The following is a 25,919-nucleotide window of genomic DNA, read 5'->3' as shown; positions in this document are numbered from 1 at the left end:
TTGAGAAAGAACAAAATGACATAATTATGGCATATATAATCATCACCACAAGCCGCTGTTGATTAAAAATTTTCAGCAATCAGCAGATACTTTATTTCCACACAATTTCAACTCAGTCAGTGTTAAATGCCATCTACCTTTATTGCTTCAAATGGTTTGGGTACTAAGAAGTAATTAATGAACTAATTACCTGCATTGTTAAATTAGAGGCATTAAACCCAGCTGACGTAATCTGCCTCTCTGAACACCATGTGACCTTTAGTATAGATGTGTTACAGCATTTAGGTCAGTGTCTCACGTTTGTAGAACAGCCGCTGCCGCCTCCTCCTCCTCCTCCATTACTGGCATGGCTGCCTCTGCCACCACCACAGCTTCATCCACAACCAGCACAGCCCCTCTTGACACCTCCATTGTGGCTTCCATTCCTACAGATCCATTTTCTACATCACTTCGTCCAGCCCTTTTATCTTTGGTTGAGCCATAATCCCATTCCCTGTGCCTCCCACTGACCTTTTCCATCCGGCATATAGTGGGGCACTCTTGGAAGTTCTGATGCAAATCTCTGTGCCACATCTGATCCTGTCACTGTTGCTGCCTCCCAGCTGCCGGCTTGGCTTATTCAGTGACGACTCTGCCTTTCTGTCGTTTTTCATGTCCCCGATCATGGTGGTTGCATCAGTGCCACAGCGGATGCCTGGTTACCCCACAGCATCGTCCCATTTCGAGCCCGATAAAAGGACACCTCTCATCAGCCGCTGATGCCACCAATGGCTCATCAGTCCCGCCGTGCCTCCTCCCTACAGCAGCCTCATCACCTCTAAGCTGGCTTCGCGAACTTTCCTTAAGGAGGCAGGGATATTGTACTGACCTGGGCTTCATTGCTAAGGAACTTAGTCATGTAATGTGGGCTGCCACTGCTCCATGTCATTGGAGAAACCACCGTCTTAGAAGTAGGGAGCAGTATGGCAATAACATAAGCAAGCCAGGCTGCTTCCAACCACCCCTCCTGCAGCCACCATGGTAATATGTGCTGCCATGTCAGGATTCTGCAGAGATGCCTTCTCCTCCACCAACCCCGATACCGGTTGCAGGCTCAAGGCCTCCAGCCTCCAACACCATCACATTCGCTGCTGCAGCTTGCCACATTGCCACTGGCTCCACCACCAGCACAGCCTCCTGCTGATGCTGCTGCTCCTCCTCCTCCTCCTCCTCCTCCTCCTCCATTATCGGCACAGCTTCCTCTGCCCCCAGCAAAGATTCCTCCTCTGCCTCCGCACGGCTTCTCTCAACATCTCTGTCGTGGATTCCATTCCTATGGTTTCATTTTTTGTGTCACTATCTGCTCCCCTATCACTCTTAGTTGAGCCATCACTCCCATTCCCCATTCCTCCCACTGTCCTTTTCATCAGGTATATGGTGGGGCACTCATGGAAGTTCTGATGAAAATCTCTGGGCAACATCTGGTCCCATCACTGTCGTTGCCTCCTGGTGGCTGGCTTGCCCCCCCCCCCCCCCCCCAACATCAACCCTACCTGTCTGTGATTTTTAATGTCCCTGTTTGTGGCAGCCTTTCCTATCGGTTGCATCAGGGACAGACTTGATGTCTGATCAGCCCACTGGCATCGTCACATCTCAGGCAGCCACCACTGATCGAGTATCACCTTTCATCAGCCACTGATGCAACCAAAGGCCCATTGGTCCCAGCATGCAACATCCTGGCATTAGCTGCATCATCTCTCAGCTGTCTTTGCCACCTCGTCTTAAGGGGGCAGGGATATTGTACCCACCTAGGTTCCATCGTTAAGCAACACAGGCATGTACTGTGGGCTGCCGCCACTCCAGGCTGTTGGTGGCAGCACTGTGGGAGATGCAGCAGAACAGTATGGCAATAACATAAGCACACCAGGCTGTTGTCAGCTGCACCTCCCACAGCCACTGCTAGTGGTGTAGGAGTTGTCACAATCAGTGCTGCCACTGCAGGCACTGGTTCTTCCTCCATAGGTCATGTCTTGTGCTCACCGATTGTCACAGCTGTATTCTTCCACTACGTGACGATACAGGGCACCGCCTGGCAGCTCGGGACCAGTTCACATCAGGAGTTGCTCTGGGCCAAGAGCCGATCAGATTCCGATCCCTCATTTGGAACTCACCTTGCCGTATGCTCTGAGCAATGTCTGAGTGGTCACTCCGCATCTTGTCCAAGTTCTTGTCACTAGGCCCAACATTGGCTGCACCTGAATCCTACTACTCTCCACCAATACAGCCATAATTAAATTGCTCCAATAAGAAATCTCCCAATGAAGCAACCACTTTTTTGTATTCTGTTTATGAGTGAAAATATAATTCATTTATTCTTGCTTCCTGGTGCATGCTAATTGGTGTGGCTCTTGTGATCATGGCACGAAAACTGTGAACACCAGCAATGAGATATTAACCTTAGTTTTTGACTGAGATTTCTCAAATATATTACTTTGTGAGGTCACAAAAAACTTTAGGTTTCCAGGCATGCATTTTACTACAAGACTAAGAGGACCACCCATAAAGTAGAAATGAAAAGGACTGTCATCTGAACCACTTATTTCTAATTAAGAATATGGATTTTGGTGCCATATTTTCTTGTATTCAGAGTTCAACGCCAGGCCACAAGGAGCCCTGCTGCCATTCTCTGCTTAAACATGGGCCTTGCACTACTTATACTTTGGTGTTCTGTAGTGTGAATACTCAAAGCTCACATGTGTGCACTCAGGTTTGAGTGGTTAATACTTATCAGTAATGTCTGCTCACTGGCTTGTTCACTGACTTCTCTACATTGCTTTTTAATGTTGATGTCATAGGCTGCAATTTGACTGTTGTTCTTATAGACTAGATTTTTTTTTAACTTGGACTTTGAGTTTACAATTTCCTGTGCCTTACTTTACAACATTCAACATTTTTGCTTCCTCTTGATCCCTTCTTGCCCAGGTATGAGATAAAAAATCTGAAGCTTTCAGAAGTAATACTAAATGTTTTAGTGTCACTGTTTTCATTAATTTATATAAATCTCTTATTGAAAACTCTAATCAGTTTTAAGAGATTACCTTGGTGGGGTCCTCTTCTAATGCAGTTGTTACACGTGGCTTCGGTGTTCTTCGGGCCACAGCATGTGGATCGAAACTCGAGTGACTTGGTGTACGAACAAAGTTTGGATCTGCACCACTTGGAGATAGGCTCCTGCATAAACAAAAACCAAATATGCCATCAGACAATTATAATTCTTACAAGGTGGTGGAAAACTGGACCACAAAGAGCAAGCTTATGAGCTTTGTAGTAAAAAATTCACACAATCCTAGAGGCTATGCAAAACCAATAGCAGCTATGACATTAGTACCTATTAGATAACACATTCAAACTTACTGTCTCATACAAAACTCTATTGCAAAATTAATGTTTAAAAGAAACTTACTTAATTTAACATTTCACTCTGCAAGTGTCTGTCATTAGAACTGTATGGATTTGATTTTCATTGTCTTTAAACTCAGTGCCCATTTGCAGATGTACATCAACTGATTACTGATTTTGGTCTGTACTAACCACCTTCAGATCTGTTTTATGGTGAAAAAGTATAAATACATATAAATGAGCAATATATACTAAACTAATTAACATTACACTAGACAATGCTGCCATATGGGCATAGATATTAAAGAAGAGCTACATAAATGTATCCAAATGTCAATACATAAAAATATCCATGGGATAAAAGCAATTACACAAAAACAGTGACATCAATTAAAATCAAATGTGGAATATATACAGCATGTTCGGAAACAGAAACCATAATATGACATCTGATGTGTTGAGATGTCATACATAAACTACCAACTGATGGAACTGTTGACATTGCATTGCAGAGCAATCATGATAAGCAGAATACCAGAGCACTTGGCAACAGTACCAAGTGTCATAACTCCAGACACAGTTTACAGGACTAAGTTTAATAAAAATACAATCGTCGTTATGATAGCTACAAAAAATAGAACATTAAAAATACTAACCAACTACTGAAATGTTAAGAATGGAAATAAAGTGGCACAAGCTGTGCATGCAGTTATGACACCTGACAACTGTCATCAACTGTGCGGTGTTCTGCGATCAAGATTGCATGGCAATATGATGTTAACAGTCCCATCAATCACTAGTTTATGTATCAAGTCTAAAGATAGGGGATGTTGTCTTATGAATTTTATTTCAAGACATGTTGGACGTATTCTGTATTTGATCTTTATTAATACTGACAGCATAACTGTTTTCATCCCATGAACTTTTTTACGTACTGTCATTCAGGTAAGTTTATCTAGCCTACGATTAATGTCTATGCACATACGGCAGCACAGTCCGGTAAAATCTTACCTTATGCAGTTTACATTGCACATTTATTTGTATTTACATTTTTCAATCATAAAACAGATTTGAATATGTTCACCACAGACTGAAATCGATTATTAACTGATGTACATTTGTAATAAAACATTGGGATTAATAACAACTAAAAATCAGCATTCCCTGGATCACTGTTTCACTTCATTGTGAAAATTTATTAACTCATAAAAATAAACATATTTGGTTCTCCCTTAAGGTTTTCACATAAATCTGCAGAGGAGTTTGAAAATAATTATTGAATGTAGCTCTGGCATTCACAGGCCAAAGTTCAGATGTAATGCTCAAAACATATTGGACAAACATTTGACAAGAAGAATGGCAATGCATACCACAGAATCAGTATGATCCAACAACAACATCAGAAAAAATCTTAAAGTAAGATCATTAAACACCCAATTAAAAAAGATGAAAAACAAGAAAGGAAATTTAACATCAATTTACACATTTCTATGAGAAGTTTTGAAGAAGTGCTTATACCACATCAAAAGATATTCCTGAACATAACTTGTAAATTTGAAATCTTTCAGACTATAAGCCTTAAAAATGATGATAACTTCCTTCTACTACATTCTTTATAAAAATAATATCCTGAATCACTCCACTATTGAACTATATTAGCCTAGACCAACAAATTCATGTGTCCATCCACTGGGTCCCAAATTCTGCCAAACATAATTCTAAAGTGTGTGCTTCATTTGTAAATTTCACATTGAAGGAGGTATTAACAAAAAAAAAAGATCATACTGTTCTAATGGCCTGTAGTTACAGCAAAGATTCATTAACAAGAGGATAAATGAATGAGCCATACCCATATTCAAAAACTGTATGAAATGATAAGAAGTAGAGAGGTATAGAGAAGACAAACAATTCACCTACAATTGCCTATAAGACTGATAATAGAATGAATGTGAAAAACTACTGGGCGTTTGAATCTAATAAAGTGAAATGAACACTACTCTCTTCAGTAATATTTCACGTTATTGGATTTGTACGGAAGTTGACTGAATTGGGTAACTAAATTAATTTAAAAACATATTGCTCATTTTATAGCTTTCAGTCTAGCAAGTATATGAGTCAGTCTCTCTCTATCATCTCTGAATGGACATGTTCAAGATAGTACCAGAATGTTGATGAAATTCTGAAAGGCGGTATTTGAGAAAGTGGCAGATATTGATGATATTTAGCAACAATGATTGAAACATCATTATCATCTCAATTCAGAGTCTATCAGATGCAAAACTTTTATTAAAAATTTGTGTACTATCTTAACTTTCCACAAGGTAATGGGAAATCACAGTAACTGGTTACACATTGCTGCAAACATGATAAACATTATGCCTTAGGTATTTATGTAAATAAAACTTTCTTTTTTCTTTTGTTAGTCATCAATCCATCAAATGACCATTTCCTACCTTATGCTAATCTTTTCATCTCTACATAATTATTACACCCAACATTTTCTGTAATATGTTTTGCACATTCTTGTCTTGATCTGCCAGTATTATTTTTCCTCTTTACTGTTCCTTCAGCACCAGGTTAAATATATCTGGCTGCCATAGCAAATGTTGCATTAACCTGTCCTCATCCTTATTTTTTTTTTAATACTTCTTCATTTTGTGCCCATGTAATTTGCAACTTCCTTTGATAGCATCACATTTCAAATGCTTCCAGTTTCTTCTAGCATTGGCATCTGCTCCCTTTGCATTTCTATTCATCTTTCAAAACTTTCTTTTACCTCCTTTATCGCCTCTTCAATATGCAAATTGCATGGTGTAATATCACTTTATATTCTACCAATTATCCCTGCACAATTCTATGAGTGAATTACGTTTCCTACTTAACCATCTACATACTCGCAGAATCGATGCGCAAAATAGTACAGTACAATACTATTCCATGAGCGCATAATTATTCTTTGTAATATTCTCTCTGGTGTGTGTTGAGAGGACTTCTAGGATTTTCTCCTGCCGAATAGCCGCATTGAATAATTGTAATTTTGCTATCGAGATTACTGGAAGAAAGAGATTGGAAATATATTGTATGCTAATCAAGAGAATATACACTGAGAATTTACATCAAAGGTCTGTAACGAATTTCAGTATACATGTATTCTCTAATTGGAAATTTGCACAGAGGTGTCGTGTCGTTGGTAATCAGGAGGGAACTTCCAATGAATTGGAAACGAATCTGCAATTATTAGATCCAAGAGCTCCATTATTTCATTGGATAATTAAACTCTATCAAAGCAAACTTTCCACTTGATCTGAGGTTTCCCCAACTGACTACGCAAAGCAAGAAAATCAAGACATTTTATTTACACAGGATTGCAGATCGCTTCGAATCATCGAGACTGAGGACAAGGAGAGTCGTTGTCCGATTCTGATTAAACAATTAAAGCTTAATTATAACTTTCTTGAGCGACTGTGATGACTGTGATATGGCTGCTTATGAATGAGATCATTAGTAAAATACTAATAACTAAATTTCCTCCTCACCAGAAACCAGTATAAACACAATATTAATTAAAATTATAATGGCAGTGGTCATAGGCTGCAATCCTAGCTTACACCATTAACCAATGGTGTAAGACAACTTTACACAAAGTTGTCTTTCTTCACCTTCCCCTAACTACTCCCAGTTGTGTATTGTAGATACTCAAGTCATTTATTTATCACTATACTTTAGCCCCAATCTTTTACAGATTGTGAACATTTTTATTCATCCTCAAACCCTTTTATCAGTTCATAAATGCTAGGAAAGTATCCTGATTTTTCTTCAGTCTATCCTCCATTACCAAGAGCAATGACACAATTGCTTTATAATACTGTTTCTCTTCTTGAAATCAAACTGATCCCCACAGGGTAAACCTTCAATTTTTCTTTCGATTTTTCAGTATATTATTCAGATCAGCAGTTAACAAGCATGACTTGTCAAGCTAACCCTCCAGTAACTATCATATTTATCTGCCTTTTCTGGTAATGTGATGATAATGCTTTTCTAAAAATCTGATGGCAACTCACCCATGTCATAGATGCTATTCTTTGGCATTGTCAACTGGAGGAGACACGCAATCTGTTGATTTAAAACGCATGTGGATAAAAATTCTATGTCAAGATCATAAATTTTGTTTACTGACTACCAGTTCTGGCTCATTACCACGGCATCATCAGATAAATTTAAAATCTTGTTCAGGGTGTAACACTCATTATGCATCATCATGTTTTTTGGAACTAAGTTGCCCTAGTAACACAACAATATCCTAAAGTGAAAATCTAAGTTGGTTAAGTAAATTCACAATTTTAATCACTAATCAAATGTTGTTACAGTGCCCATTTTGCCACACACATGTACAAATGATTGACAGAACTTATAGTTGCATTACCTGTGAGTGGATGTAAACAAGATATCATTTCCAACATTCATATCAGAAACAAGGAAAAGTGGGCTCCAGTTCCAGAGGGATTTCAGGCACTCAGACCTGGGAGAATAAATCACTTTCACAAAGAAAACCGAGGACAGATGTAACCATGTAAGGGTCGTCCACTAAAACACTGGGACAAGAAAGGCTGGAGGGTATATTTAGTGTGAAGGGCCAAAAGGTGGGGCCAGTGCAACAAAACATTGATCACAGTGAGGGGTGCCCCCACAAAAAGAGAAAGGGGGGGGGGGGGGAGTGCAGAGTAGAAAACCATGGGTCAACCTAGCATGGTGATACGAAGACACCAGAGGATGGTAGAATTCCACTGGGAAAGGCACGGAGGGAAGATCGCCATGTGGTGCGAGTCTCCTGTATCAGACATGGGGGTAGCCCCCAAGAGTCAGCCCACAATTAAGCAAAAAGGGATTTGGCATAAAGCCGCAAATTCACTCCTGGAGTGGTCACGGAGAATGGGGACAGGTGGCAGCCCACCCAGCCAGATTATCGGCAAGTTCATTACCCGGGATACCCATGTGACTGGTAACCCAAAGGAAATCAACCAAACAAGCAGCAGTGCCAAGATCTGCGAGAAGGTTGTGGGTGGCAGAGACTAAGAGGTGGCGAGACAAACACCAAGCCATATTCTGAAGGCCAGTCATTGAGTCCATACATAACAAATCTTGGGTGAAGGAGGACCGAAGGAGGACCATTTAATAAAGCGGAAAGCTAAACGGCCATCAGATCCACGGTAACCACACCACACATGGCAGGCAATAAATAATGTTCTGTGTCAACAGAAGACATGAATGCATATCCCATGCAATCAGTGGATTTAGAGCCACTGGTGTAAGGAACCATAGCATCCTGAAACTCCCATAAGAGTTTGCAGAACAAACAATGGAACACCACTGGAGTGATGAAGGCCTTCGGGCACGGAAGGGATCCATCAGAATCTGGGGCTGAGGGAGTGGAGATAAGCAAGACAGAGCACACCATTAAATCAATCCGAGGGCAGGCAGTGGGCAGGCGACATCCCAAAGCCGCAAAAAGAATAGAAGAGGATAGTGATGGCGATGAAAACCAAATGTTGGGACTGCCGAACTGAAAGGGGAAGGATCTGAGCATCAACCAGAAGACTATTGACAGGACTAGTGTGAAAGGCACCAGTGGCTAAATGGATACCACGGTGATGAAGCGGGTCCAAGAGAAGCACTGTGGAAGGGGGCAGTTGATCTATAAACCTGACAAATATTGTCAAGATGAGCCAGAACTAATGGCCAATAATGATGGAGAAGAGTCGAATAATTTGGGCCCCAAAAGATGTGGGCAAGGGAGCAAAGGACACTGAGTTTACGAAAACAGCCAACTTTCAGATGGTGGTTATGGGGCAACCAAGTAAGCTTACTGTCAAAAAGAAGACCCAAGATATGGAACTGGGGGATCATGGTCAGGTGTTGGGTATTGAGGTACAGTTCCGGATCAGGACTGTAGCACAGCAACAGAAATGCACCACCCTCGACTTAAGGGGAGAGAATTGAAAACTGTGTGAGTGTGTTCATGCAGAAGTGTGCTGTCTGGCACCCTGGAGCTCTTGCTCCACAGAGGCCACCGACTGGAAGCTAGCCCAAATACAGAAATCATCCACATACAGAGCAGGGTGAGCAACGGTCTGGCAGAGGCCAAAAGTCCATTAGCAGCAATGAGAAAAAGAAGGACACTTAATATGGAGCTCTGTGGAACGCCATTCTCCTGGGCTGTGGAGAGCTGAGAGCGGTGCCAACCCGAACTCTGAATAACCAGTGGGACAGGCACTGGCGAATAAAAATTGAAAGTGGGCCCTGAAAACCGCACTCATGGAGCATAAGTAGAATGTGATGACATCAAGCTGTGTCATAGGCTTTATGAAGAGAAAGATGGTGGTGCTGAGAAAAGGCCTGCCAAACTGCAGTTTCCAATCGAAGAAGAGAGTCGATCAGACTGCACCTCTTGAAAGCTGCAAGGAGATAAAAAGTCCCGATATTTGAGGACCCAACAGAGCTGACGAGCCATCATCTGTTCAAATAACTTGCAGGTGGCGTTGGTCAGACTGATTGGCTGGTAACTATCAAGGTACGACAGATCCTTGCCAAGGACAGAAACGACAATAATGTCTCTCCAGAGAGAGCAGAAAATGCCTTGGAGCCAAATACTGTTAAATACCTGGAGGACATATTCTCATTGTGGAGGACTGAAGTGTTGAAACAATTGGTTATGGATGAAATCAGGGCCAGGGGCCAAATCATGGGAAGAAGAGGGTTAGAAGTAGTTTCTATTCAGTAAAAGCTTCATATTGAAGGATTCCACCCGACAGAGGGTAAAAAATAAGTGGGAAGCTTCAGTCTGCTGTTTCCAGAGGAGGTGTCCCACCAGGAGGGGGGCCCATCACTGGTGGGCACCGAAGAAGGGGGACACTTCTCCAGCCGGGGAGGTGGAGCAGTACCTGGAGTGGATGGCACTGGAACTGGAGGGGAGCAGGAGAGGAGGGGGAGGGGGCAGAGGGGTAAGGAGGAGGAGTAAGGAGGCGGAAAGAACATAACAGAGGCAATGTTAGAGATCATCAACACAGGGCTAAGACTGCCACATTTCTGATGAGCCTCAGTGTAAGATAAATGATCCAAGGACTTTTACTCCTGCATTTTCTTTGCCTTCTTATAAATCAGGCAATCTGGTAGCGCAGACAGTGATGGTCATGACAATAAACACACACAGATGGCAGAAAACAGGGGCTCCCCTCACACAGTGGATGTCCACATTCACCACATATAGGGTCTGCCGTGCATCAGGAAGACGTGCTTGAAATGCAAACACCGCACATCACACCGACAACACATAACCTTGACTTTCTTCGGGAGGGTATCTCCCTCAAATGCCACGATAATGGTGCCAGTATTGATGCAATTGTTCTCACGACCTTTCTGCACACACCAAACAAACTGAACGCCCCTATGAAAAATGATTTCCTGAACCATATTCAAAGACTGGTGAGGACACTGAGACGTCACGAAGATGGTAACAAGCATGAAGGGCTTGCAGACTGGGTGCCAGAAGAAGTTTTGAACAACAAGAACCCAGCTACATCTTACAGAGAGACTTCACTTCACCAAACTTGTCGCTGATATTTTCCACAAGGATAGATTGCATGCAACCGGTGGTGGAGTGTTTGTCGCTGTTAGTAGTAGTTTATCCTGTAGTGAAGTAGAAGTGGATAGTTCCTGTGAATTATTATGGGTGGAGGTTACACTCAACAACCGAGCTGGGTTAATTGGCTCCTTTTACCGACCTCCCGACTCAGCAGCGTTAGTGGCAGAACAACTGAGAGAAAATTTTGAATACATTTCGCATAAATTTCCTCAGCATGTTATAGTCTTAGGTGGAGATTTCAATTTACCAGATATAGACTGGGACACTCAGATGTTTAGGACGGGTGGTAGGGACAGAGCATCGAGTGACATTATACTGAGTGCACTATCCGAAAATTACCTCGAGCAATTAAACAGAGAACCGACTCGTGGAGATAACATCTTGGACCTACTGATAACAAACAGACCCGAACTTTTCGACTCTGTAAGTGCAGAACAGGGAATCAGTGATCATAAGGCCGTCGTAGCATCCCTGAATATGGAAGTTAATAGGAATATAAAAAAAGGGAGGAAGGTTTATCTGTTTAGCAAGAGTAATAGAAGGCAGATTTCAGACCACCTAACAGATCAAAACGAAAATTTCTGTTCCGACACTGACAATGTTGAGTGTTTATGGAAAAAGTTCAAGGCAATCGTAAAATGCGTTTTAGACAGGTACGTGCCGAGTAAAACTGTGAGGGACGTGACAAACCCACCGTGGTACAACAACAAAGTTAGGAAACTACTGCGAAAGCAAAGAGAGCTTCACTCCAAGTTTAAATGCAGCCAAAACCTCTCAGACAAACAGAAGCTAAGCGATGTCAAAGTTAGCGTAAGGAGGGCTATGCGAGAAGCGTTCAGTGAATTCGAAAGTATAATTCTATGTACAGACTTGACAGAAAATCCTAGGAAGTTCTGGTCTTACGTTAAATCAATAAGTGGCTCGAAACAGCATATCCAGACACTCCGGGATGATGATGGCATTGAAACAGAGGATGACACGCGTAAAGCTGAAATACTAAACACCTTTTTCCAAAGCTGTTTCACAGAGGAAGACCGCACTGCAGTTCCTTCTCTAAATCCTCGCACAAACGAAAAAATGGCTGACATCAAAATAAGTGTCCAAGGAATAGAAAAGCAACTGGAATCACTCAACAGAGGAAAGTCCACTGGAGCTGACGGGATACCAATTCGATTCTACACAGAGTACGCGAAAGAACTTGCCCCGCTTCTAACAGCCGTGTACCGCAAGTCTCTAGAGGAACAGAGGGTTCCAAATGATTGGAAAAGAGCACAGGTAGTCCCAGTCTTCAAGAAGGGTCGTCGAGCAGATGCGCAAAACTATAGACCTATATCTCTCACGTCGATCTGTTGTAGAATTTTAGAACATGTTTTTTGCTCGAGTATCATGTCGTTTTTGGAAACCCAGAATCTACTATGTAGGAATCAACATGGATTCCGGAAACAGCGATCGTGTGAGACCCAACTCGCGTTATTTGTTCATGAGACCCAGAAAATATTAGATACAGGCTCCCAGGTAGATGCTATTTTTCTTGACTTCCGGAAGGCGTTCGATACAGTTCCGCACTGTCGCCTGATAAACAAAGTAAGAGCCTACGGAATATCAGACCAGCTGTGTGGCTGGATTGAAGAGTTTTTAGCAAACAGAACACAGCATGTTGTTATCAATGGAGAGACGTCTACAGACGTTAAGGTAACCTCTGGCGTGCCACAGGGGAGTGTTATGGGACGATTGCTTTTCACAATATATATAAATGACCTAGTAGATAGTGTCGGAAGTTCCATGCGGCTTTTCGCGGATGATGCTGTAGTATACAGAGAAGTTGCAGCATTAGAAAATTGTAGCGAAATGCAGGAAGATCTGCAGCGGATAGGCACTTGGTGCAGGGAGTGGCAACTGTCCCTTAACATAGACAAATGTAATGTATTGCGAATACATAGAAAGAAGGATCCTTTATTGTATGATTATATGATAGCGGAACAAACACTGGTAGCAGTTACTTCTGTAAAATATCTGGGAGTATGCGTGCGGAACGATTTGAAGTGGAATGATCATATAAAATTAATTGTTGGTAAGGCGGGTACCAGGTTGAGATTCATTGGGAGAGTGCTTAGAAAATGTAGTCCAGCAACAAAGGAGGTGGCTTACAAAACACTCGTTCGACCTATACTTGAGTATTGCTCATCAGTGTGGGATCCGTACCAGATCGGGTTGACGGAGGAGATAGAGAAAATCCAAAGAAGAGCGGCGCGTTTCGTCACAGGGTTATTTGGTAACCGTGATAGCGTTACGGAGATGTTTAATAAACTCAAGTGGCAGACTCTGCAAGAGAGGCGCTCTGCATCGCGGTGTAGCTTGCTCGCCAGGTTTCGAGAGGGTGCGTTTCTGGATGAGGTATCGAGTATATTGCTTCCCCCTACTTATACCTCCCGAGGAGATCACGAATGTAAAATTAGAGAGATTAGAGCGCGCACGGAGGCTTTCAGACAGTCGTTCTTCCCGCGAACCATACGCGACTGGAACAGGAAAGGGAGGTAATGACAGTGGCACGTAAAGTGCCCTCCGCCACACACCGTTGGGTGGCTTGCGGAGTATGAATGTAGATGTAGATGTAATGGCTTCTTGGTGGTGAAAGTGTCCCCATCAGTCCTAGTGCAGGTCAAGTACTGTGGAAAGTATTTCACCCCAAGCTGGCAAGTTTGGCCCTCCTCCCAGTGTGTAGCCAGAGAAGGGAATGCTGCAGGGTCAAAGCATCAGCATTAAATGATCAATTGCTAACTGAAGTGATGGCCATAAAAGAATGGCCAGTTTTTTGGAACTTAATGTGTTCCATATGCAAAGCATCAACCCTGATACCACCCACTCCAATCAAGGGCTCTCCCCATGAGCACCACCCAGTCACAGCAAGGGCCATCTGGCATGGCAGTCAATGCCAGGAGTTCCAATGCTCCAGAATGACACTGCTCCAAGGCCATGCACAGGGAGGCAACAGCTCAGATATCAGAAATGTGATACCTATGTTGTCAGGGTGCTCAGTCAGATGGGTATATAACACTCCTATCACATGGACTGGCTGCACATACTGGCAACCTTAAAGGTGAGCGGTAGGGGGGAAGGGGGGCTATGGCAGGGGGGGAAGGGGGGAAGGGGGAGAGGAGAGAAATCCACTCCATAGATGCTAGGGAGGGAGTTCTTACCCAAACAGCTCATACTATGGGGGGAGAGAAAATTTAGAAATGGCTGTCAAAACCCAAAGTGGGATCAAAAATGCCAAAAAGGAAAGGTGAAAGAGACAAGGCAAAGGGAACAAAAACCAGAAGGAATATAAGAAACCCAGTGGATAGACATGTCATCATAAATAAGAACACCAAGAGGGGGGAAGGAAGGGGCAGAGGGGAAGGAGTGAGGGCAGGGAGGGAGAGGCACAGAGAAGAAAATGGAACCCAGGATGGAAGAATAGGCCACAACAACTTGGGGGCCTGTGTACACCATTGTGCCATGCACGGACTCATAAAAGAGCTGTAAGGGACAACCATCCCGCCCTGTGGAGATGGGGGGGGGGGGGGGGGGGGCGGCAAAAATAGTGTGGAAAAGATAACATCAAAATTGAAATTATTTATTTTCATAAGCATTAATATTTTTTATTTAATCACCCCTAACTGTACGCTTTATCTATCACAGGGTTCTTTGTTAATGTTAAGAAAGAATAAACAGTGGGAAACACACAATTGACAACCAATTTAGTGCCATGATTACTATACTTTTATTTTTGTAAGGAAGTATTAATTTCAATCTCTATATGGGAATAATAATTATTACTACCAACAATTTACACTTTTAAATTTTCATTTCATTAAATGTACTTCACATATGAAAATTATACAGTCAATTGGAAAAATGAAACAGTTAAATGGGAGTAGCATCATTAACTATGCTCACAAGGTAGGTGTTTCAACTATAGGAGTTGTATTTGGGTGAAACTCATATCAGCCTCATTTCAAGTCGGTGAGGACAGTGGTGAAGATCCCCTGTTAAGGAAATGCCTTGTTTTCGAGCAATCAAGCCATGCATTCATGAGCCAAATGTCCACTTTTCAGGCAAATGGCAGTGTTATTCCGAAACAAAAAGAAACTCTACAATATGCTGTACAGTATGTAATGAAAAAGATTGTTTGAACACTAACAGACACATTTATTTTTATTCTTTAACATGCATACATACAAACATACGCACACATACATACACACAAATACACATAAGTAGAAAGATTACATTCATTCACAATTAGTATGAGATATAATATTCCTACAAATACAAACTTGTACTTTTCTATTGTCAAATGGCATTTCTATACTGGTGTGTTTTTCACTGCATCATACGACAGTGTTCAAATCTGATGATGAGGTTTTTAACAAAACGTTTCGGGCAGAACTTTTAGGAACATCGCAAACAAATAACAGCACCTTATCCACAATGTTTGATACTACAGTCACTATTCCCTACTCCGAACACTGCCTCTAATATGCTGTGAAATTCATTACAGTTTCCTCTGTGACACATCATCAGGTCTGCTGGGTTTTAATGACATGCCCTTGAAAACCGGCAAAGCAATTTGTGATAAACAAGTGAATGAAGTTTCATTATCAATATTCGGTCACTTAATGTATCTTGCGATGCCTCAAAAATAAATTTATTTCTGACACAATTTTCAAGCCTGCAAAAACCAGTTTATATTGCCTGAAGAGGTAGAGATATAACAATTGGATGTGTTTAGTGCTTTGCGCAGGGATTATTTTTGTGTGAACATGTTTTCCATTTAAGAACTTCTGAATTTCAGTTTCTCGAAATGTAGCTTCATTGGTTTCGCAATTCAAGAGTCATGCAACAGTAAGGTGGTCTTTTAAATATGGGATGAAAATATTTTTTAACCAAAAGGTGTTTTCCACGTTATTAGCAGCTTCACCCTTGCTTGGAACTGTTCATTTTGTTCTTGGAAACAAATCTTTGTACCAAGAAATCCAGCAGATGACATATGAAGTTGGAGATTATAACAATGTGTTACAGATGAAATAGATTTCACTACAGCAGGTGCGTGCTTTTCTCCCTACATTCAATTAAGTTCATCCACTTCCCATTTCATATTCAAATCATGAATGGTCTGAACTGAAAATACTGTATCCTGTATCCACTTTACCCTTCGCCTGTGTAAGACATAAAACTTGTGTATAAGTGCTGCAGCAGACTCCATTACATCTTTTACATCCTTCTTTTCTTTCATCGACACAAATATGTTTCAAAAACAAATAAGATTTTCTCTTTTAAATCAGTCTGAAAGGGTACTGAAGGCAAGACATTTACAATTGTGTTTTTTGGCAGAAATAATAGTCCAATTTCTTAAACTGAAATAATGGACAATCAGACCACAACCCCTGTATTTCTTAAATTTTTCGAACATTTCCTTTTTTATTAAAGGATTAAAGAACACTGGTATAGTTTTGTAGGGATTTTTTTCTAAATATTACCACATTTGTTGTACAATTAAACTACTATTATGCTTATTTTTCGACTTCTCTGCAAATGAATTCATTTTCTGATAGCTCTGTACAGTAGTTTCTGTCAATTTGTTTCATTTAGCTCCATCTGATGATGATGGTTCATACTTGTTTGTAGAATAACCATCTTCATTCCCACTAATTACTGCTGCGGCCCCACAAACACATTCATTCACAAAGGTATAATTTACATTCGGAGATATTTCTCCAAAGAACTTCTTGTTAATGAGCTTCAACAGTGTACTGACAAAAGAAAGGTCTTCAGTTTCATCATCTATCACATTATGATACACTGTTGACTGTGCCACATAGTTTTGTAAAACATTCACAACACGAATTGGATTGATGTGATGCATGTTAGCTGAAAAACAAATGTTTATAATATCAATGTGAAAACTTTTAACTAGAAGAATAAATGTACTAACAGTACAGTGGCAAATCCATCAATATTAAACTTTAAATATACATGAATATTTAATGACATGAAACCAGAATTATCTACAATGTATAACTGCACACTAGTGCACCATGGGTAGTTCCCTTCACACAACAACAGCAGTGGGGACTGCATGGATTAACATATCACAAAGGTCCCATCTCACAATACCATACCATACAGCATGCACTGCAGTAGTGTAGTTGTGCACAAAAAGGACATATAGTTCACAAATTATGTATCTTTATTATTCAAAAACTAGGCATTTCCTCAGTAAGGGGCTACTACCATTGCAATCTGAGACACACAACGAGCCCAGTACTTACGTTTCACACAAATTTGACTCAAACAGTTGAAACACTTACCTTGTCAGTTACAAAACTAAATATGAATCTTCGAAGAACTTATAATTTTCACATGTTTTACATTATCAACAACTGGGCTGGAAATCACAGTAATAGTGGAAATGATGATTATAGTTTATATCCTCTTTTGAAAAATTCATTTTTCTTGAAACTATTACTGTCAATAGTTTCTGAAGTGAAATATTATGACTGAAGAAACTCATAAAAGAAACAGTGCAGCTGATACACAAAGATTCGCTGCCGGTACTTCAGTAACTGAAAATGTAAAACATGGAATTTTTTATAATACCTTCTGCTTTCCAGATCCTTTTGCAACTTATCTAACCTTGTTAAAGCATCTGTTTGTTGAATGTTAAATGCTATCTCTTGCTGAAGCATCTGCCTCTTCACATTGTCTATTTCAAGTCGTGCTTTGCTCAGTTCTTTGACAATGTCACCCTGAAAAAGAACATCCTTTTTTATTTTAATATGTAACAAACAGAGGGAAAAAAACAAGAAATGTAGGGACATTTATTATGACTACCCACATATAACTAGGCAGAAGAAATTTTATTTAATCTTTGCATTTATGTTTATGTAATTTACTCAAGTGTCCACCAACACCTAGTACATGCATGAAGGACTTCTCTGAAGAAGCTAGTATGGTTAAGTTTGGTTTTCTTTCTTTTTTTGTGTGTTCCAAGTATCAAAATGACAAGTCATCATTATGAGGAACTTCTCAGTATGTTTGGAAATAGGATATATTTTCTCTGAGAAAACATGGCTACATGCTGGCCATTTACGTAAGTGGGTTTATTGAAATCTTACTGCTTACATAAAAGGACATTTTGAAATCTTTATCTACATCAAAATAAGATGAATGCAGTCCAAACATAAATATTCAGAAATTCATCTAGGAAGTAGGAGAAGTCGTCAAGCAGAAATGATGAGTTGAACCTTAATCCGTATATAGTACGTAACAAACCACACAAAAATAAAGACCAAAGTATGTTATGTAAACAGTAACAGTAATGGGAATTTAAATGATACAGTATTCTGCTTCGCCGGCCGGTGTGGCCGAGCAGTTCTAGGCACTTCAGTCTGCAACCGCGCAACTGCTACGGTCGCAGGTTCGAATCCTGCCTTGGGCATGGATGTGTGATGTCCTTAGGTTAGTTAGGTTTAAGTAGTTCTAATTTCTAGGGGACTGATGACATCCGATGTTAAGTCCAATAGTGATCAGAGCCATTTTTTGAAGTATTCTGCTTCATTAAACTGACAAAAACATAAGCCCAAAGAATGATACAATGTGTAATGGCTACAATACGCTTGACTGAAACACGTCATTTGTGTACAACACATTCTTATGAGCAAAATTCAAATACATCTTTTGGGAAGCAGTCCATATAAAAGAAGTTTGGGGAGAGATTCTTGCAGCACACTTAACAAAGTAAATAGGGAGTATTTATCACCTATCTCAAAGCAAAGTGAAAATGTAGAAAATGTATGACACAATATATGTTTTTTCTCTAAACAGAAATAACTCTAGTGTCCATTAAAATCAAAACCTCACAATTAATTTTGTCAGTACAAGATTTTTTATCCACAATGGCTTGTTAATCTCTTGAGGCAGACATTTAAAATATGAGACATTACAAATATGAAAAGTAGCCCAACAAACAATGAAAACAAAGTAATTTCTTGTCTCATTACAATCTACATCTATGAAACAACTTTGGACGAAATCAATCTTGTTACTCCAATTTTTTAAGGAAAGTAATCATGAATTGATAGAAGGAAGGAAGATTTTCCATGTCTTCTGTTTTTCCACTTCTTTTATGAAGTTCCAAACTGTATTTTTTAATGTGACTACTTGTAAGGATAGCTGCAGACCTTTCTGCTTCAGTAACTATAAAGTAGACTTATTCCTTTCCCAATCACTGTTAAAGGATAACATAGATGACTAAGCAAACAACTGACACTCACATACTACACACCTGCTGAAAAGCAGGCAGGATATGTAAATTACCTTAATTTTCTTGCAAACACTTAAGGGTCAAAATCAAGTTTCACTCAGTGGTTTCTGACTTTCATAAGTGCAGCAGTAATTGATATTAGCCTACAGTCACACTCAGCAAATTCTTGACTGCATAACAGTTTCAGACAGTTTCAATTTGCTAGCAAATGTTCCAGAGCTGTATTTGTCTAGTAAATAGCACAGATACACACACACACACACACACACACATGGGAAGTTTTCTAGACATGTTTTCAAAAAGTTACCAGTAAAATGGTTCTTTTATAGAGTGTTATAGTTGGTAAGAACACACTGACAATTTTTTGTTTAACTATTGTGGAGGAAAGACTAAGTGACATCAAAACAATAGTAGTGTCAACAGTTACATATATTAATAGGCCTTTAAGAAAAGAAGCAAAATATTTTTTGAACAAATGCATGAAGAAAGTTAGCGGTAATTATATGTGCAACTAACAATAAATATTCAGTCATGGGGACAAAAATGCGAAGGAGCTACGTCTCGAATTCAAATACATTGTAGGAGAGACACCAGATAAATCATGTGACATAGAAGGAAGTAAAGAATGGGAAGATGCTTTTGATTTCACAGACTGTACTAGAAAATAAAAATAAGAGAGAGCTACTACGAAAAATTAATAGGTTCACTGATGGATAAAAGCTGATCATAACATGTTCCACACATCTGTACATCTGTGTGGTGTATATACAACATGTGATGACATCCCCAATAAAAGTTTCCCACAATCATAGTAAATATGTGCACAACTATCAAAAATGTGAAGTCGAGATGTAAAATAGAAAAATGCAGTCCTTACATGGATTTTGTCCCTGTAGCAACAGACATACCGATATAATACATTAGTGTAACCATTTAAGTGGAAACACACACTTTTAGATGTTGACCATACCATGTGTGTTGCCAATTCCATATTTATGCTAACGTATTTTATGTATGCTGGTACAGTGATAAAACCCACAAAAGGGTTACACTTCTTCCATGTTACAAATGGACTTCACATAATTGATAATTTTCCTTATATATACTACGATTGTGACAAACTCTTATTAGGGAGGTCATAACATGTTCTGTTTTCCCCTTATAAATGTGTGGTTCATAACATACTATAATCATAAAAAAATTATTGTGATGTAGTCTGATGATTTCCAAGAGAGTGACATTAGCTAACTGGAAAATAATGAAATAAAGTGTTCATTTCAAAATGAAATGACAGTCGGTCAGGAAAATCACATCCTTAAACTAGTTTTTCAGTTGAATCATCAGAACACTCCACGTTGACTAGGGACATAAAATCAGTCAAAACGTCAAAATAATTCAGTCAGTCATTGGTCACTGACATGAGTGGTTTAGTCTCCTGAAACTGTTTTAAAATAGGGCTACTGTCTTGCAGATCCCAGTTCTGATTATTACATGCATGCGAAAACAACATATATGGAAACCACTAGACCTGTTACTATAATTATTATAACTTATATGGCAAGTATTCTTCCACTGTGCAGGAAGGGTGGTGATGTCTGCCAACATGGAAAGAGCATCACTGCTTAAATGCAGACTGCAGGCACCACTTATTTCCTGCTTCATTACTAACTACTTTCAGGCCTTTCCCCTTCCTTTCCCAGGCTTTAAAGCTTATGTCAGTACCAATAATGGCTGCTGGTAAAGATATATTGAGTTTTACATTTCCATTAATTACTGAACACAAGTGGTTCCTCTTCTACCAACAGTTTATTTAATATCGCAGGGACAATGGATTACTGTATACATGTCAAATCCTTTCCAATTTCCAGGGAAGGGTCTAAGACAGAGTTTCAATACTGCAGACCTATATTTCTGATGTTCATCAGCTGTAGAATTATGGAACAACTTAGGTATGCATATTATGACTTTCTGGAATACCATAAAAGCTGCTTAGAAACCAGAGTGGTTTCTGTTAGTTGTCATCCACTCTGCGTATCTTATCTGCTTGTGGGATCCTGACTAATGTGGATACGGGCACTCAGATTGCTTCTGGGTTCTTTTTACTTCTGTGAAGCCTTGAAACAAATCCATACCAACACACAGCAAGTAAAATATGTGCTTAGAAAATATCAGACCATGAGGGCTTCCTAGCAAACAGAATTCAACTGTTCATCCTCATCAGGAAGAGGTCATTACAAGCAGAAGTGTCATCTAGCATACCTCAAAAAGGTGTGACAAGATACTTGTTATTCATGGTGAATAAGAATAAGATACAGGATAATGTTGCCAGACTTCTGAGACAGTGAATGAACAATGCTGCTCTGAGTCATACGTACATGCATTTTATTTGTCTGTTAGGTCATGGTCATTCATCACCTGTACATATCATATGGGATATGTCAACATGATGAAGTGCTGGCGGGTGATATACATATGATGCCTATCTACAGCAGTTATAAAAACTAGGTGGTACAATTTTTGAATTACATTTTTAAATGAATCTGATTTTTATCAGTAATAGCCATGGTCCAAGGTTTATTTCTGTGTCTAACATTTCATCTCCTAATACTGGAGGCTAAAATGACTCAGATAGCATTTTCAAATTCGAACAAGTTCAGTAGAATTTGAATTACATAATAGAGATGCCTTTAATTAACATTAACATTAGAGGAATACACAATTCACCAAATACAGATTATGAAGGTACTAGAGTTTAACATGCCAGACATTCTTAAACATCATACTGTTACAGTATGGTATCAAACTTCTACAGTTGATACAAAGATTATGCCAGCAGTACAAGTTTTAGGATGTCACTGAGGGGCACAACAAACATACTCACAAAGTTAGCTTTCGGCCAACAAAGACTTTGTCTTTCTGCGACTCAGTATCTCCACTATATAGTGAGTAGCAACTATCATTTCCATAATGTTGTTACATTCCATCCTGGATTTTCCACTGTTTGATTAATTGTCCTATGTAAGTTTGATTGGGTGTAACATATTTCATTGGATATATAGTAGTTTCTGACTTTCAAAAACGTCAGTGGTCCATTTACACAGCTGTAGAATCCACTGTGAGCAGTATCACACATCCTATACTGCAATAGATTTTTCTGCTAGAATTTTGTGATTAACCATGTTAAAACCCTTTGTCAGATCAAGGAAAAGGCCAATATTTGGCAGTTTATTGTCCACTAAATTTGTCAGTCTTGCAAAAATTCAACCAGATCATCCAGTGTTGTTTTATTTTTATACAATACAAACTGGGCTGGTGAAATAAACTTATTTTTTTTTGCAAGAAATATTCTAGGGTAGTAACTACAGCATATTCAAACACTCCACAGAACAAAAAAACAGAAATGACTGCTACAAGTCTGTAGCTAGTAACCTTATTTCTTTTTGGCATTTATCTGGTAATAAAAATGCAACCAGTCACTTTTTGACAATTTATTCAACCATGAACATATTTTCGAGCCACTGCAGGCTCATCTTCAGATGGAGGGTTTTTTTTTTTTTTCTTTTTTGTTTAAGGGCGCTCAACTACTGAGGTCATTAGCGCCCAGTCACAATTGTTAGAGCACATAGAATCTAGTAAAACTCAAGGAGGGGGGACACCAGAAAGTTCTTACAAAGATGCAGATAAAATAAGTGAAAGAGTTAGATGTCTTTGGACAATCCAGTCAAAGTAATGAAACGAAGAACACGAGCAGCTGCTCGAGCGTCATCCGCTAAAATATCCTGCAAAGTAGATGGCAGAGATAGGACAACATGAGATTGAATAAAACGGGGACACAACAATAAAACATGGCACACTGTTAATGCATGACCACAAGGGCACTGCGGGGCTGGGTCACTGGAGAGCAGGTAGCGGTGGCTAAACCGGCAATGCCCAATCCGCAACCCGGTCAGAAGGACCTCTTCTCGCCGAGATGGTCGGGAGGAGGTTGTCCAAGCAGTTGGGAACGGTTTTACTGCCCGGAGCTTGTTTCCTTGAAGTGAGGGCCAAGTATCCCACCACAAGGACACAAGCCTCTTACAAAAAACCCCACTAACGTCAGATGACAGGATACAATGGAAGGCTGGCTGAGGCAGGAGGACTGCAGCCTTGGCTGCAGCATCAGCAGCCTCATTCCCAGGCACTCCTACATGGCCGGGAACCCACAGAAAGCTGACAGGAGACCCACCCTCAGCAAAAGAATGGAGGGACTGCTGGATCCGTTGCACCAAGGGATGGACCGGATATGGAGCTCCAAGGCTCTGAAGAGCACTGAGTGAATCAGAGCAGAGTACATACGATGAATGGCAGTGGCAGCGGGCATACTGAACGGCCTGATGGAGAGCAAAAAGCTCGGCCGTAAAGCTGGAACATTGGTCGAGGAGCCGGTATTTAAAGGTGACGACCCCGGCGACAAAGGCGCAGCCGACACCATCGTCAGTTTTGGAGCCATCAGTGTAAATAAAGGTGTGACTGGCAAGTCGCGCACGAAGTTCGACAAACCGTGAGCAATACACTGCAGCCAGAGTACCCTCCTTCGGGAGCGAGCTGAGGTCGAGATAAACATGAACTGGAGCCTGGAGCCAAGGTGGTGTCGGGCTCTCACCCTCTCTGAAGGTGGTAGGGAGGGCAAAATCCAATTGTCGAAGCAGGCGACGAAAGCGGACTCCAGGGGGCAGCAGGGCAGACACATACAACCCATATTGATGGTCGAGAGAATCGGCGAAGAAGGACTGATAAGAGGGGTGGTCGGGCATTGACAACAGCCGGCAGGCATACCGACAAAGTAGTACATCGCGCCGGTAGGTCAATGGTAATTCGGCAGCTTCAACATAAAGACTCTCGACGGGACGAGTGTAGAAAGCTCCGGTCGCAAGACGTAACCCCCTATGGTGGATGGAGTTGAGACGGCGTAAGAGGGATGGCCGAGCAGACGAGTAGACGAGGCTCCCATAATCCAGCTTTGATCGGACTATGGACCGATACAAGCGAAGCAGGACAGTGCGATCCGCTCCCCAAGATGAACCACTAAGAACTCTGAGGACATTAAGGGAACGTGTACAACGGGCAGCCAAATAAGAGACATGCGGAGACCAACAAAGTTTCCTGTCCAGTGTGAGCCCTAGGAACTTTGTTGTTTCCACGAATGGGAGAACAACGGGACCGAGATGTAAGGATGGCGGAAGGAACGTTTTATATCGCCAAAAGTTGATGCAAACCGTCTTCTCTTCAGAGAACCGGAAGCCATTTGCCACACTCCATGAGTATAGGCTGTCTAGACAATGCTGAAGGCAGCGCTCCAGGAGGCATGTTCGCTGGGCACTGCAGTAGATCGCGAAGTCATCGACAAAAAGACAGCCTGAGACATTAGGTGGAATGCAATCCATAATTGGATTGATCGCTATGGCAAAAAGGGCTACGCTCAAGACGGAGCCCTGAGGCACTCCGTTCTCCTGGAGGAAGACGTCGGACAATACAGAACCCACACGTACCCTAAACTGTCGATCTGTTAAAAAGGAATCAATAAAAAGGGGCAGGCGACCGCGTAGACCCCACCTGTGCATAGTGCGGAGGATACCTCCTCTCCAACAGGTATCATAAGCCTTCTCCAAATCGAAGAACACGGCGACCGTTGGGCGCTTTCGCAAAAAGTTGTTCATGATGAATGTCGACAAGGTCACAAGGTGGTCAACAGCGGAGCGGCGGCGATGAACGCCACATTGAACATTGGTAAGAAGCCGTCGAGATTCAAGAATCCAAACTAACCGAGCGTTAACCATGCGCTCCATCACCTTACAGACACAGCTTGTAAGAGAAATGGGGCGGTAACTAGAAGGAAGGTGTCTATCCTTCCCGGGTTTGGGTATAGGAACAACGACGGCGTCACGCCAACGCATGGGGACTTGACCTTCGGTACAGATGCGATTGTAGCTACAAAGAAGGAAGCTTTTGCCTGCCGGAGAAAGGTGTGCCAGCATCTGAATGTGAATGGCATCTGGCCCCGGAGCAGAGGACCGGGACAGTGCAAGTGCACGTTCAAGTTCCCGCATAGTAAAGGGGGCATTATAATTTTCCAGATTCAGCGAGTGGAAGGAAGGTCGCCGAGCCTCTTCTGCCTCTTTCCTGGGAAGGAAGGCAGGGTGGTAAAGGGCGGAGCTTGAAACCTCCGTGAAAAAGCGGCCGAAGACGTTGGAGATATCCACAGGATCAACAAGGACCTCATTACCTGAAGTCAGGCCAGGTACCGAGCTGTGGGCCTTAATGCCCGACAGCCGGCGCAGGCCACCCCAGACGACAGAAGAGGGAGTAAAACTGCTAAAGGAGCTGGTGAAAGAGGCCCAACAAGATTTTTTGCTGTCTTCGATGACTCTACGGCATTGCGCTCGGAGTCGTTTGTATCCAATACAATTCGCCAACGTAGGATGGCGGCGAAAGGTGCGTAAAGCACATCGTCGAGCACGGATAGCGTCTCGACAAGCCTCATTCCACCAGGGGACGGAAACACGACGTGAAGAAGAGGCAGTACGAGGAATGGAACGTTCGGCAGCATTGATGATA

General features: G+C 41.2%; 1 protein-coding gene across 1 annotated transcript in view; it reads right to left on the bottom strand.

Annotated features, from left to right (window-relative positions):
- Positions 1-25,919, bottom strand: part of LOC126249243 (liprin-alpha-1) — a 401,613-nt gene that overhangs the window by 131,709 nt on the left and 243,985 nt on the right. The window contains exons 13-14 of the mRNA XM_049950901.1: positions 17,696-17,808; positions 3,078-3,210 (exon numbers count right to left, since the gene is read on the bottom strand). Of these exons, the coding sequence (XP_049806858.1) occupies positions 3,078-3,210; positions 17,696-17,808 (246 nt within the window). The remainder of the gene's footprint in view (positions 1-3,077; positions 3,211-17,695; positions 17,809-25,919) is intronic.

The sequence above is a fragment of the Schistocerca nitens genome, chromosome 3, assembly GCF_023898315.1.
Source record: "Schistocerca nitens isolate TAMUIC-IGC-003100 chromosome 3, iqSchNite1.1, whole genome shotgun sequence".
Lineage (NCBI taxonomy): Eukaryota > Metazoa > Arthropoda > Insecta > Orthoptera > Acrididae > Schistocerca > Schistocerca nitens.
This window is presented reverse-complemented; position numbering and strand designations above follow the sequence as displayed.